The sequence below is a fragment of the Coptis chinensis genome, chromosome 3 (assembly GCF_015680905.1).
Source record: "Coptis chinensis isolate HL-2020 chromosome 3, ASM1568090v1, whole genome shotgun sequence".
NCBI classification, from domain to species: Eukaryota; Viridiplantae; Streptophyta; class Magnoliopsida; order Ranunculales; family Ranunculaceae; genus Coptis; species Coptis chinensis.
The window spans coordinates 7646290-7662475 of record NC_141458.1 but is presented as its reverse complement, the minus strand read 5'-3'; the positions used below and the strand labels follow the sequence as shown (position 1 = coordinate 7662475).

Genomic DNA, 16186 nt, shown 5'->3' with positions numbered 1-16186 from the left:
AGATACTCATTGATTTATTTTATTTTTAAATTGATTGAATTATAAAATTTATCAAAATTTAGAGAAACCACAACATGAAAACAAATAAGTCTCATAATAATTTACGAATCAAGCCCATAATCTTTTCTCCACATTATTATAGTTGAAATCAAAACAAAACTTTTAATTAAATTATTCAATCGCACATTTGAATATACTTATTCGTTCAATTTTATAGAAGATGATTAAAATTTTGAATTTTCTCAACATTGAAAAGGTTGATTTAATAGAACGTAAAATAAAACCAAACTAATCAAAATTAAACATTTTTTTTTTTATAAAAAAATAAAAATCTTAAGTAGTGCCTATTCAATTTTCAAATGGTGTCCATTTGGTCTTAGGATCCGTTTGGTTTTGTTTTGGGTGTGGGTGTGGGTAGCCCGTGGTAAAATAAGTGTTGTCTTTTTGAAAACCCTATCTTAATTAGGTCCCAAATATTGCCTAATGAATTTATGTTGATGTATAAATATGTTCATCCATAGTGTATTGGTTGAAGCTTAAAAACTAAAATTCACTGCACAACTCATTCACCATGGAATGGTCATGGACTTTGTGCATTTGTGTTATGTTTATTTCATATCAGTACAATGGATGCTTGGGTTGTTTGGAAGAAGAAAGAATTGGTCTATTGAAACTGAAAGCTTCAATTGCAAGGCCTTATATTGATGACCCTTTTCTCACTTGGGTTAATGATGAAGGAAGTGATTGTTGTGATTGGGAACGAGTCAAGTGTAATAACAGCACACGTCAAGTTATCCAACTCTCTCTTAATGGTGCATATTCTTATAGTGATGATGCCAACAAGTTTCTGAATGCATCCTTGTTTCTTCCCTTTGAACAACTGCAACATCTTGACTTATCACAGAATTTTATTTCTGGCTGCCATAAAAACCAAGGTAGTTTATCCAGACAACACTAACTTGATTTACTTTTTACTGAAAGACGTGGAATTCGCACGTACTTTAATTTGATTTTCATTAGTCTTCTTATTGGTCATTCTAATTGCAGGTCTTGAGAGATTATGCAAATTAAAAAGGTTGCAGGTCTTAAATTTAAGTAAAAACAACTTCAGCAACAGCATCACACATTTGACAGCTCATCTGAGCAAATTGAAGATATTAGATTTGAGTTACAATTTCTTATCAGGGAGAGTTCCTCCGTTTATATTATCTTTGAGTTCTCTAGAGGCTTTATCATTAAGTGGCAATGATCTCTCAGACTCCATCTCAAGTAAGTCTCTAGTCCTTGGTTAACATAATTGATCCGTGTGTTTATTCTTTTGGTTAAACTTGCCTATGGTAGTGTAAAACATAGTTCATATATATAACAATACTTAGACGAAATATTTTATGCTGTTTAATAGTGCTATATGTTGCTTGCAGCTAACATTATCCAAAATACATCTTATTAACAGGGTTTTGCAAGCTGAAGAAGCTCCAGAAACTAGATCTTAAGATGAACAAGTTTAATGGGATTCTTCCTCCATGTCTCAACAATATGACACTACTTAATATGATAGATTTCTCCTATAATAAACTCAGTGGAAACATTCCTCCATCCTTATTTCCTAATCTAACATCACTCCAGTACATTTCACTTAGTGAAAACCCTTTTAAGAGTACCTTCTCTGTTTCCTCCTCCTCTCCTCATAAGTTTCAATTAAGGTATCTTAGCTTATCAAACTGCAACCTTAACATGTCCATCACCGACATTCTCAGATTTCTCCACAACCAATGCGAGTTAGGCTTTGTCGACCTCTCACATAACAATTTACAAGGAAACTTTCCCACCTTTTTGGTCGAAAATAATACGAGGTTGCTATTTTTAAATCTAAGAAATAACTCTATCTATGGTCGAATTTATTTCCAGCTTCATCCTCCCATCAACTTGAGGTGGATTGACATATCCAACAATCAAATCCAAGGGCATCTGCAAGGAAATATTGGTGATGCTTTATCAAATTTAGTTCATTTGAATTTGTCCAAAAATAATTTAGAAGGTAGAATTCCTCCCTCACTTGGTAACATAAAAGAGTTGCAACTGTTAGATTTGTCAAGCAATAGGTTCTTAGGAGAGATACCAGATAACTTGGCCATAGGTTGCACAAGATTACAAGTTTTGATATTTTCAAACAACAGACTAGATGGTCAAATTTCTCCAACACTTTTTAATTCAACTTCGTTAGAAACTTTACGATTCAGTAACAATAATTTCACAGGATATCTTCCAATTGCTTCTAAGTTTTTCAGTCCAATTATATTCGATGTGAGCAAAAACCATATATTAGGTACCATTCCTAAATGGATAGGTAACTTAACGCGGTTGAGATTACTTGTCCTACAAGACAACTTTTTGGACGGCCCCATTCCCCTGGAGGTTTGCAACTTAGCCTCTTTAGAATTTCTAGACCTCTCAAAAAATCAGCTTTCAGGCTCCATACCTTCTTGTCTGAACTTAACTTCGTTAAAATACATGCATTTGCAAAGGAATAAACTAACAGGGTCAATGCAAAAGGCTTTGCTCAGAAGCGCAAACATAACGACATTAGACCTTAGACATAACGGCTTATCTGGCAGTATTCCCAATTGGTTTGGTTTGCTATCGAATTTGAGAGTTCTTCTTTTGAAAGGAAATCATCTGAGTGGTTCAATTGCACATGAGCTCTGCCAGTTGAACAAGATAGGGATACTGGATCTTTCATATAACAAATTATCGGGATCAATACCTCCCTGCATTGGTCACATCACATTTGGAAAGAACGGGGCTATTGAGCGTCCTTTCGAGGATCATATATGGTTTAAAATTTCGGGGAGCACTTATGTGCACAGAGATCTTTTCGGAAATCCTGCCAGTGGAGCTGTTTATTATAGGCAATATGCAGAACAAGAAGAAGTCGAGTTTATGACAAAAAGTAGGTCTAGTTCCTACAAGGGTGACATTCTTAATTTTATGGCTGGAATAGATTTGTCAAGCAACAGCTTCACAGGTAAGATCCCATATGAGATAGGAGGTCTAACTGCCATTCGCGCATTGAACTTGTCACATAACAAGTTAACTGGGTCAATACCGAAGACGTTGTCAAATTTGAAACAAGTTGAAAGTATGGATCTCTCTCACAACAGGGTTAGTGGAGAGATTCCATCAGAGCTTATTGGTATAAACACTTTGGCAGTTTTCTCCGTGGCTTACAACAACTTATCTGGTCGGATCCCAGAAATGAAAGCACAATTCAGCACGTTTGGTGAAACTAGTTACGAGGGAAACCCTTTCCTATGTGGACCGCCATTGCTAAAACAGTGCCATACCACTACAAATACGGTGTCAGTCACAGTCGGGTCAAACGAGAACTTTGGCATGGATCTTATCAGTTTCTTTGCAAGTTATGCAGCTTCTTATGTCATGAGTTTGCTGGGACTTGTAATTGTTCTGTACATCAATCCCCATTGGCGACAGATGTGGTTCGAGTTTGTTGATGCATGTTTGAGCTTCATGTTTCCATGTTGTTCAGAAGCAATTTATGAGATATCCAATCCTTGTACATAACAATTACAACTGATATTTTAAGTTGAAGCAGTTATTTATCTAGTTTGGAACTAGCTAAGGCCTACCACTTAGTTTTTTTTTTTTGAGTTTATAAGAATATAAATGGACACTGAAAGTCTGAAACTAATGGAGGTTTAGACTATGAGGATATAATCATCATCAGAAGCAAAATGAAAAGTAAAATAAATCAGCCCAAATAAATCAAACAGATCCATAGTTAAGTCTTCAATTCCATGCTCTGTTTTTGAAGGTCAAGCTCCTAAAATCTCTGTAGTAGATACAGAACACTGAACACTGAACAGCCCTTAGTGCATTTGAACGTTCTTGAAACGTTGATGGGCTTATCTGTACCTGAGAGATCTGAGTTGGGCCTAAGATTGAAAATTAGTAGAAGCCAATCCTGACCGGATGAGATTTTGGGCCCCCAGAGCATATTTTTTACTTGGGTTGAAAGTTGAGACTTGAGAAAACACAGAACATACGCTGGTAGTTTGGTATAACCGTATAACACGATGACGGTAGTATGTTTAGATTTTCCAAAAATATTGAGTTGGAAGAAACTTCAAAATGAAGTGTGGAGAAGACCACCCTTAAATTCCATTATTCCAGTCGAATTAATCGTGCTTGCTTAAATTGGATATTAGTGTAAATCAGATACTCTACCTAAGAATTTTTGTTTAAATTCCAAATTTCAGCTATTCAAAGTTATAAGGACCTTTGGTGAGAAAGTGGGCTAATTTTAGAACGTGGATAATATCACACACCTACCCAGTGTATTTAAATTCAAATACAGGATCCTATCCAGTGTATTTCAATGAAAATAGAGATTATTATTTGTCTGGATATGTGGACAGGGATCAATAGCAATCTTGAATCAATATATGGAAAACATTTATTGGTGGATTGGTGGTAAACTGGTAATCGTCTAACAGATTCAAAACACACATATATGTAAGAATATTAGTACTTGTGTTTACCATTTTTTGGTCCCTTGGAGTTAACACTTTCGCTGAAGAGCTTCCACAAGCCACAGCTGAACACCTTAATAGAAGAAGTTGGGTCTGTGGCCGGCAACACAATCTTTGCCTTAAAACCACAACCAACGTTCAAATCATCACCATGCTCCATCTCCACCTCCGTTTTCATCTCCATCATCCTTACTGATCCAACACTACGGCAAGTTCTCATATCTCTGGATTCAATACCTTGATTAAAGTTGCCGCTTAAGTAGCTACGTTCCCATACTAATCCAGATGAACCATGCCTTCTGTATGTACTAGTAGATCTTTGCAAACTAGCCATGTCCACTCTTTTTTCCTTGTTCTTCCCTCTTTCTATTTGTTATATTTAAAATGTCTTGAACAAATGTAATTCCCCGTGCATCTTTCTTCACAAAACTAACAAATCATTAGAACTAACAATCTTGTGTGCTAATATAAAGAATCCTAATAAAACAGTAGTTAATACGGAATCTTCAAAGATATTAGTCATAAATGTAGCACATTGCGACATTCCCAATCTTACGATTTCAATTCAATTTTCCTTTTGGTATCCAATTCAATTAAAAAAAAAAGGAAAAAGAAAATGGATCCTCGCATAATATGCTTATTTTTTCACTGTTGTGACTTGTGACTGAGATTCAGAGAGGATTTTCTCATGAAGAACTCATCATGTCATTAGATTTTCTGTTTTCGTATTTTGTTTTTAAATCGACTGGACTGATCAATCTTGGAGTCCTTCAAAAATTAATAGTCCCACAATAAAAAATATATATATATGGGCAAGTAATTTCCTTAGAAATTTTCTACCGAATGCGCCATTTCTTTGACAACATGCATCATTTCATTCTTCTCCCTAGACTTTGCACGTAAAGCTTCTACGTTTCTACTTACTGCAATTTCTTGAACTTCTGTAAGTTTTACATATAAAATCTTGGAAAAAAACTTTAATTTTAGGATCCTCTCTTGGTTAATCGATTTTAACTGAAACTGGTTCTAACTTGGGAACTTCTTAGGCACTTCGCTAATCTCACCAGCTAAAAAAACTTTCCTACGTACAGAATTACCCCTGTATAGTAGTGAAAATAAGTTCCCACATAACTCTCGAGTTTAATCGGAAAATAGCTATTAGAGTGGGAAAGCTTCCCACAAATTAAACACGCTGAAAAGTTCAATGATATCAATTCAAAACACTAATGTTTGATAGAACTGATCAGTATTTAACTTGACGTGATGGATAATAATGTGCTTGATATATAAGATAAACCGTTATACTTTATCATTACATTATCCTAAATTACGGAACTTCAGCGCTTTGATTGTGGAAATAGTTAAACATCGTCAATAAAATTCATCATCATCATCATCATCATCATTGTCATTGAAGCTTGAGGTGTGGTCAAAGTTGCCAATTTAGGTTTGACATTTTCATACAAATTAAGTCTATCAAGTGGTAGGCGCCAATCAAATTGCGACGATATAATATACAGTAACTCATGGCCCTTGGCTGAGTCTGCAATTTGGCATTTGGCAACATAGAAATGTGACGATGATGATGATGATGGGCGTCAACCGCAAGGACAACGATAATATTGAGACTAGTATTTGGGAATTATGCACTAAAGAAAAAAAAAACACACACACACACAAAACAAAACAAATTTAAATGCGATTCTTATGACCTAAAAATGGCTATCAGGATTAAGGACTCAGGATTCAGGAACACCACCTGAATTGATACAAGAAGAGATGCTGGTGCAGCAAATATCAAAATTAGCGCATCACAAAAACCTAAAGACCATCATAGGAAATATACATATCATTTCTGCATCCTTTATACTGCAACAATTAAGTTTTCTCAAGATAGACGACAAATCACATCAATTTACAATAATCCGGCTTGCCAAGAGAGGAGATAAAGAAACCTTTATATAAATACCAATAACACAAAGTGCTTCAATTCCTACACATATTGTAACTAATATCATGGAAATCGATTCAACTATATATGAGATGACAAACTCAAGACTTGTATTTACCATTTCTTGGTCTATGTGATTTAGTACGTTTGCCAAAAAGTTTCCACAAGCCACAACTCATAACCTTAGGAGATGGTGGATCCATGTCTGGTGAAACCTTGTTTGTCCGGAAACCATGTCCACCAGTAGATCGACTACGCTCGATCAACCCAATTGATCCAACACTTTGGCAACTTCTCATCTCTTTGAATTCAATCTCTTCTATCTTCATTTGACCCAAGTCTCCTGAGAACCTATTTTCCCATACCAATCCAGATGAACCTTGTCTTCTATAGGAACTTGTAGATCTTTGCAAACCAGCCATGTACCTATCCTTCTCTTGTTTTTGTTGTTGTTCTTCTCTTTATCACTCTTTCGACCAAGTTCTCTCTTTTGATCTGTAAGATTTGTTGAATGGTTTGAAGTACTAAAGTCCACATGTTTCTTGAAGGCTGCTACCTATATATGGAGAGAAGATTGAAAAATGACAAATGAGTAGTAATAAGGAGAATGGTCAATGGATAGCATCTTCCTAGAAAACTGTACCAATCATGAAGAATTAAAAGCCTGCGTTTCTCATCCAAAATGTTTTTTTAATGCGAAACATATAATATATTGGTCATATCTCTATGTCTCTCACTTGTAATCTAAATAATTTTTTCCAACTTTTGACTCACCCCAGGATGAACCCATTTTTACAAGTTTATATTCTACATATCTTTTTATTGTGATTAAGATTTTGGACTTAGATATGAATTTTATCTTCATGAGAAAGGAATGCTTGGGGAATTTTTACTAGGATATGTAAGTTGCATGCTTATCATCTAGCTTGCTCGATGGGATGCACTTTTTTTTTCATAAATTTTAACTTTGAAGCACATTTTTGGATCTTAAACCATAAGCAGTGTGCGTTTTCAGTGAGGTAGCATTTATGCAACTCAAGAAATGCATTGTCTATTGCGTACACTCTTTTTAATTTGCACTCCCCGTTACATCAAATTCCCAATCTATAGGCTCCATCCATCGGAATCAACCAATTGGCTAGATTTGATAGTTCATGCACTGAGGATTTTATGATTATATCCCTGGACAGAATAGAGAGCCATACACATTTAATGTATTCCAGCTATTTCCCCTTGATTCTTGTTATTAGCATAAACAGACCATAATATTCTTTATCAGTTTGGCAAAATAGTGTGTCACGAAATGTCCCACCCTCTCGCAGTTATTCGTGACCAACAATAATTCTCGTTTAAAATTAATATCTCTATTGCTGAACGGAGTACTTTGATTGCAATGTTGTCCATGAGCTTAATTAATTTATTAGTAAATACTGTTAACACACATAATTCGCATTAATAATGTGCTAGGAGAAAGTCAAAGCATAAGAATTATATCATCATGTGTATCTCAAGATCATCTAGTGCTTCAGATCGATCGAGAATCAAACAAAGTAAATAATCTTTCAAATGTCAATACAATCATACCACCTTTAGGTGTATCAAGTAAATTGTGCGTTCACAATCTGAAATGGTTAAACGGAAAATTTGCAAGTGTATGAAAATATGAAATACGTATTGTGAATTTGTGATCACCTAGAATAAAAAGTGTGGTATCCGCTGTTCAAGGTATGTTTTTTTGCACACAAGTAAGTTATATTTTGTAAGAATAAGAGAAGAATGTTACAGAATGTAGGGAGATTCCTTTTACAACATGATCTCATGAGGACCTTCAGGTGAACCTAAAGTAAGTTCAAGGTAGCGAGGTACAATACAAAAAAAGTTGTAGGTGTATGAAATACATCTTGTGATCACCTTCATGGCTTCAATACATGTTCTTAGACTGATTTCTTTCTCTAACAAAATATGGAAAAGGCTTCACTTCGAACATTTAATAGAGGTCTATCAACTCTAACCAGTTGAAAGCTCGATTAGATGCCCCTATTATGTCAATTCTCTCAACAAACTTTTGCACAAACACAAACCAAACTTTTCTTTATATTAGAATATTTTTCATGCATACTAACAGTTGAACTTGTAAACTGCTGAAGTAACTGAACATGTGTTCCACAGAGAATTTGGAATCGATCTTAGTCGTTCACTTGCTTTTTAGCAGATAAACTGAGCTATCAGTTATTTGGATTAATCATATAGCTCTACGTACCGTAGCATTCATTTGTGGTATTAAAATCGAATCAAAGGGAACGCCATGCGATTGGAGCAATTGTCTATCCAGTATTTGATTCACCGTCACGCGGGTTTGAACCACATTATAAGAAATGTCAATTAAGCCGTTCCCCAATATTAGTGTGAAACTTGTCTCCCATCTATACGAATAATGTCTGCTGATGCTTGCGACGGAACTTAGTCCAAAAAGGAGCATTAACATAATATATAGCAGTCAATAGATAGGTAAGCATGGTATGTATTTTATGAGAGTGGGTAGTTTTGTTGATTTTCAAATACTTGCACACGCAACAGATGTTTCACTTCTAACTAATTTTGTTCTGACTTGGTTTAGAGCCGGCTTCAGTGACCGTCATCGAAGAATCAACACTAGTTTCAACGAGCCGCGAGCTTCAGGCAGTGAGCGCACCTCTGTTGCTGTGTAGTGTGTACCACATCAGTCGACTGTATCCAAATCAGCCCAAAACACAATTTTGCCTCAAGATACGCCTTTGGATCAAGCATTTTGTACATCTTTAATTGCCCGACAATATGAATAAAGGTCTTTGAACCCAAGGCCCAAAATATCGCCGAGATATCTAAGATATCGCTAATATATTTCGTTTTTTGGTACATCGAGATGGAAATATCTGATATATCTCAACTGAATATTGAATATATTTTTTACCGATATATTTTATAATTTCCGATATAATGATATATATCAACCAATATATACAATATATCCGATATAAATTGTTGATTTTGACCGATATTATTGACTTTGACCAAATTATTGATTTTGACTGATATATTTTCGATATAATATTTTTGATATAGTCAACATTATTTCCAATACACCATATACAAAACAAAATTTTAACTGGTCAACAAAAAAAAAAATTCCGATATATCTCAATTTTTTGGTACATTGAGATATTAACCAAATTCGATATTTTGGTCCTTGTTTGAACCTGCTGACACACTTTAAGGGCTGCTATTCATTACTACGAGTAGCTGTTAGAAAAAGTAATTTTTTGTATATAAACAACGAGAACAAACAACACTGAGGCCCAAAACCTGACTACTGGCAGTCTGGCACCATAGTAATACTGGGGTGTGTGGATTACTAAGAGAACCAATAGTTCAAAATTATCCGTAAACAAGTAAAATGAAACAAAATAATCCACAAATGTCAAATATTTTCGGGTAGAACAGCTCCGAACATTTGGTACAACCCAAAAGTTTTTGTTGACAAAACACTTTTGCAGTGAAAGTAGAACCAAAATGCAATCTGCATAAGCTGAAAACGAAAAGATGAATTTTAAAAACCTTCCAATGAAGCAAATTCACCCAACAGGGGTCACCACCACCAGCAACGGGCAGCGCCCACAGATACATGAAAAGCATAACATAGTATGAAGAATCTAGAACTCAGCAGCTTTGTACAGGATAGGGAGACATAAATCACAACAGCAAAGAGACAAACTATCGAAACGCAATAACGTGCAGGAGCTACTAACTGATGCCTGCTCTAGGTTAGCAAAATACTATCAATAGAAGATAAGAGGCTCTCGTATAGAAAACATTGTAGGATATTCAGCTCATTATGCTGGAAAGCTTCTTCTGGAGCCCATCGTCATCCTCATATTCTGAATCTAAAAGGTCATCATTATCTACATCAAAATTAATATGATTCATCTCAGGCTCATATTGATCGTGCCTAGACCTGCTGCTAGTGGTGTCATCACTCATTGAACCAAGTCTTCTTTTGTCCTTCAGGATTTCACGAAGAGGTTTGGGACCCTCAAAGTTCTGTGATGCAGTTCTGCCATTATTAGTTGTGCTTCCATTACTTACTCTAATTTCGCTGGTTTTTCTTTTCTCTTCTTTGATCTCAGCAAGAGTCTTAGGTCCTGTAAATGTTGTAATAGACTCCTTTGGGGATCGAGCATTTTGGGAAGCAGTACCACCCCTTGAATTCTCAGAAAATCTGGGCTGTGGTCTAGATTGCCTTCGTCTTTCCCTTTCTTGCTGCCTGGTTTTGCTATACCTAGACTCTGTCTGCCTTGACAATCCTCGATGGTGGCTACCATATGACCTGTGATCACTTTCATTGCAACCCCCGATCCTATTGCTTGCCACTTCTGATGTCAATCTCCCATGGACTGTTTGCCGCTTGTGCCGCCTTCCAGGTCTTTCTTGGCCAGCTTCCTTGAGATGGGACAAGCTACCCCTCTTTGGACGACTCATAGTCCTCCTACGCTTTCTCAGCTGGTTCCGAAGATCTACACCATTCCTGACACTGAGATCAACTTCCCTAGGAAAGTTTTGCCTGTTTGGGAGCCCCATAGGATCAAGCATCATCTCTCTTGAACGCTTTGGAACTCTTTGCACTTGATCTGCAATATTGTCATTCTCCAGAGGATCATATGATTCATACATCTCATGTTCATATAAAATTCCTGAATCTCCGAATTCAAGAGGATCATAACCAACTGAATCTTCATAATCATACTGGAGCAACTGCTCATGAAGCACCCTAGACTCCCTTTTCTGCGCGAGTAAATATTCTGGGTCATCCTCATAGCCCAAATTCTCAGACCCATCATCCACAAGTACATCAAAACCGGGAGAAGATTCCCACCGCTCCTCTGGGTCTATGTGGTCATCAAATTGACCATCCGAATTATGTTCTGCACATAGTGGGGACTGGTTCGCTGGTACAGGGGATTGGATGCCCTCTGCAGGAAGCAGGAACTCTGACTTCAATGTTAAATCATCACATCCAGGCACTGCAGTTCGAGGTGAGGGACTTTTGTGCAGACCATTGTTATACACTGAAGGCTGGCATTCAACTTTTGAGTGGGACTGTATACATTCTACGACTTTTGTTAGCAATTGTGATTCATCATGAGGTAGTTCTATTGCCGCTGTCACTCCATTAATACTTGTGACTACCTTATTTTCCAAGGGATGGACATTGGCAACTAATGAAGCTGACTTTGAGGACTGGCCAGAGTTAATATTAGAACCATGCAGAAAAGAGCAATTTTCACCCTTATTGCAAAAGCTACTGAAATAAAAGTAACAAGGTACGTTGCTCTTGATCACAGGTGCAGATGCCTGCGCTGGCAAAGACTCAGGCTCCAAAGTAGTTTCAGAGCGCCCTTCTAATGGCTGCAAATATAAGTAGGTATAACTCAAAGTCTTAAACATAGATCCACAAAATAAAATCGATTTAATATAAAGAAGCCAACAACTATAAGATACTTTTAAACAATGAATCAAACATAATCAACATAGTTTATGCTTTCTCCAAAATGTTAGAATCATATATGAAATTCTGTTTTCACTTTATAGTATAATTTCCTCATTCAATCAATAGCAACTTTTCCTATCAAGGCATTCATGCTAACACAATCTGGGTGAATCTGTCAATGTCAATCTTCTTCTTTCTTCTTTTTGGACTCCTATGAGCCTCCAAGTTAAACAAAAGAATCCGTCACAAGTATAGTACATCATTTTCATTTTTCATGCCCAAACCATCTTAACTTGACATAATTTCTATTAGGACATTAATAAATTTCTGGACATAATCACTTCTGATTATTGTAGTGCACATCACAAGTCAATTTTAACAAACTCGTGACTCTTTGCTACTACAAGACATTGTTCTTGCATGCTCAACATTTAAGACCACCAAAACAAGCTGAATAAATGGGAGGTCATAGACACATACTGACATACATATAAATATTTGCAAGAAAAACTCAAAATTATAATGTTTTGTGAAGGAATAAAAGATATAGGACCATTTTCTCCGAAGTTCAAGATAACAGCATTACAAATAATAATCTCTAAATGTCAACTAGGGTCCAAGCCAAGGATATTGGCATAATGCTCTAAATTTTGGGAAAAGAAGAAGATATGAACAGGCTGGCATTATACATGAGAACAAGGTTGGTATAGAGTAGAGCAACAAACAGAGAAGAGCTTTACCATACTTGTTTACCATAATATGACTTTTCAGACCGAAAAGGATGTCCAAGAATAAAGACAAAGTATTCAGGTATAGTAAAAGGTAATTTTGACTAATTGCCCATAAAATAGGGGGTGCAATAAGCTTCTTCTCACTCTGTTCACGCAGTTTATCACAGTATGCCCTTTTTTTAATTGGTGTCCAGAAAAAAGAATGAATGTGATTTGAGCCTCTAACATTGGTGCACTTCTTCGTTCAACATGAAAAGAAGACTCAAGCAGAGAGGTTGTAATTTGCTTTACGCACATATAAAATCTTGAAAATCGTTTTCTATAAGGATTTCCAAGAAGAACTTTGTGCGATGCATGTGTTAACATAAATAAATGCACTACTTCGTTCATGAGTCATTCTCAACATAATACAAAGGATGACCGTAAAAAAATATTAGATTATTTAAAAGACTGAATAGTTTATAATTTTTGTCCGTTTGTAAAAGGTAGATTCATTAACTAGATTTTTTTATTGCTTTTTACAGTCCCGAATCCCTTTAATTCCATTTTCCTTGGGGAAGGTGGGAATCGAACCCAAGACCTTGGCCCCAACCTCCCAAGTCGAGATGACTTACAACAAACCAGCTAAAAAGGAAAGCCCAGGCCTACCTTACTTTAGAAACACAACTGACTGTCTGTAACCAACTAACTATTCAGATAAAATTTACCTTCAAGTGCAGGAACAAAACCTAAAACAATAATGAAGCTACAGTGTAAACAAATATTCTTGTTAAGCAAAAGGTTAATTACTAAATTTCATTCACGATAATAACCAGATAGGTCAAGGTAACCTACAAGTACAAAAAAAAAAAAAAAAAAAAATGGAAAGAACCGCAAAGCCGTTTATATCCAATAAACCATCAGTATCCTCTTATGGTCTAAAGTTAAAAATACAACTACATCAACCATTATCCAAATCTTGCAAATCAACATCTTAAATAAGGTAGCATAGATAGTTTGGGTTGAAAGAAGGCTCACTGGATGTCGAAAAGCACATGTCGGATTGAGGCAGTTTCCAGCCAACCAATACCAGCAATCCCTTGGATTGAGCCTTGCTATTTCACTGTGCCTATACTCACACTCCGCCCCCTGAAAAAAAAAATGTATTCATCAGACACTCAAAGATCAGCATCCCAACCAATAAGTTTAACATGCAACAAAAAAAAAGTCTACTTTCATCAAGCATTAAGTCTACTACACAAACCACAAGCAAATAACACAGAATGAAACGTACATTTCTACTAATGCAACAAGAACGTGCATTTTATTTCTGACACTTCGACCACAAATCCATAATATTGCATCACTTGGTCAGATCACAAATTAATAATCAATTTCGATAAAAGCTCAATACATAACAAATTGCTCAACATTCCCTAATAACAAAAGATCGTTACAATTAAAGAAGTAAACTAACAAACACATGCATTAAAAACAGATAACAAAAACAAATGGGTATAGAATTAAATCAAAATGTGATGAATTTATTAGGAAAAAATTTTATTTATACCTTTTTGCAAGTAAGAGGGGAAGCAAGGAAATAAACGCAATCAGTGTTTCGTTTTGTTAATTCGTCGTCCATTTTTTTTTTTTTTTGAGAGATTAAATGAGAGAGAAAGTTATGGAGGTGGAATAATTTGCAGAAAACATGGCGGAGAGAGAGAAGGGGGGAAAAGAAAGATGAGGTGAAAAAGGATGTTGGTGTCTGGGTTTTATAGGTCCAGGGGTTTATCAGAAAATTAACAATGGAGTAACTTGAAAATTGAAAGTTGATTGAACGTTACATCCATTTTTCTTATTGAATTACAGATGACTCCCTAAAGGCTAAAAGTTGCTTCTGGAAAAATCATGTATAACATTTGATAATTGATAGGCTCGAAAGAAATCACACAAAAAACATCTTCCGCTGTCTATTTCTTGGCTTTCATTTGCATTATTGACCCATATATTCCAAGTTACTACATACTTTAAAAACTTGAAGATATTTCGTTTGAGATCAATACAACTCTACTTGTAAGACATTTAGAGAGTCTTTCCATCGGAATTTTAGTTAACAATTGATCGAGGCAATGACAACAAAAACACTCAAACACCCACTCTTAATTGCTTATAGGCAAAAACAATGTTGAAACTTAACACACACATAAGAACATAGTAAATCCCTTATTTTTTGAAAAAGTCTCCCAAGTTACACGAATTAAGAGTGTGCGGAATTTACTCGTGAATTAACTTCACTAACAATATAACCAACATTTATCATGCTTATAACATATTTTGTGATGTTTATATACACTTTTTATCACTAATATTTTTTTTCTTAAACAAAATTCTCCGAAATCACTTCCAAAGTGTGGCCTTGCCGAATTGAACACCCTCCCTCCCTCCCCCCCGAAAAAAAATAAATAAATAAAATAAAATAATACTCCAAGAGATAGAGTCCTGTTATTGTTAAACCCCAATTTGTGTTGGGCAAATCCCGACCCAACTCGGAGTCTGCCCATTGTGTTGGGCACAATCTGCAACAATACACCCCCCAACCAAAATATGCGAGAAACCGGAAACCACCTTTCATCTCCAATAAACCCCTCGATTTCAATTTTTCTGCTACTCGATCAAAAACTCAAAACTCAATAACACTCTAGGCTTAAATGATCCGGCTAGGTCGTTCGTTGTGCGATACCAAATGGTATGGTCATACCGTCTGGACTGAGTCCAAAACGATGTGTCCATGTTGTTTGGGATTTGGACTTAAAGAAAAAACTTATGTTTGTGGTAACACCGTTTGAAGTAAGTCCCCAATGATATGGCCACATCGTTTGGACTAAGTCCCAAACGACATGGACACACCGGTAAAGAGGCCAAAAAACAAAATTTTATGTTTTTTTTCCAAGTTCAGCTCTGTACACATACATATTCAGCCCTAGCGTTTAGTGCTAGTGTTAGGATATAGTTTTCTTTATGGTTTAAAATTTAGGATGGTGGAAGAGAAGATAATAGAAGAGAAGAGAAGGGCTGAAAAAGTTGCAACAAGTGAAATTCACGTTGATTTGGGAGGTGCCCAACACAAAACAACTTTTGGGGCCAATGACACTAGTGTTTAGTGTTAATGTTAGGATATAGTTTTCTTTATGGTTTAAAGTTTATGATAGTGGAAGAGAAGAAAAGAGAAAAGTAGGGCTGAAAAAGTTGCAACAAGTGAAATTCACGTTGATTTTGGAGGTGCCTAACACAAAACAACTTTTAGAGCCAATGGCGCATTTGTAATAATTGTTCTTATTTTTGGAGTCTGCCCAACACAATATGGAGTCGGCAGTAACGAATACCCAAGGGATAGGGATGAAGATTTTAGTAGAAGGCCCATATTATATCACAAGGGCCCAATTACCGAATC

The 16186-nt window shown here is 35.9% G+C and overlaps 3 protein-coding genes across 3 annotated transcripts; 1 reads left to right on the top strand and 2 right to left on the bottom strand.

Annotated features, from left to right (window-relative positions):
- Positions 1 to 497: 497 nt before the first annotated feature.
- LOC147507666 (uncharacterized) lies at positions 498 to 3624 on the top strand. Its single transcript, XM_086600373.1, has 3 exons — positions 498 to 935; positions 1048 to 1269; positions 1454 to 3624. Exons 1-3 carry the CDS (start codon positions 572 to 574, stop codon positions 3580 to 3582), a joined length of 2715 nt encoding a protein of 904 aa, XP_086456499.1. The 5' UTR covers positions 498 to 571; the 3' UTR covers positions 3583 to 3624.
- Positions 3625 to 6602: 2978 nt separating this feature from the next.
- On the bottom strand, positions 6603 to 6923 carry LOC147507665 (MAPK kinase substrate protein At1g80180-like). Its single transcript, XM_086596374.1, has one exon. The coding sequence runs from the start codon at positions 6921 to 6923 to the stop codon at positions 6603 to 6605; it is 321 nt and encodes a 106-aa protein (XP_086452500.1).
- A 3141-nt stretch (positions 6924 to 10064) lies between these two features.
- On the bottom strand, positions 10065 to 14778 carry LOC147507664 (zinc finger CCCH domain-containing protein 32-like). Its single transcript, XM_086600371.1, has 3 exons — positions 14306 to 14778; positions 13774 to 13884; positions 10065 to 11943 (listed from the first exon to the last, which is right to left on the bottom strand). The coding sequence occupies exons 1-3, from the start codon at positions 14375 to 14377 to the stop codon at positions 10363 to 10365; spliced, it is 1764 nt and encodes a 587-aa protein (XP_086456497.1). The 5' UTR covers positions 14378 to 14778; the 3' UTR covers positions 10065 to 10362.
- Positions 14779 to 16186: the final 1408 nt, after the last annotated feature.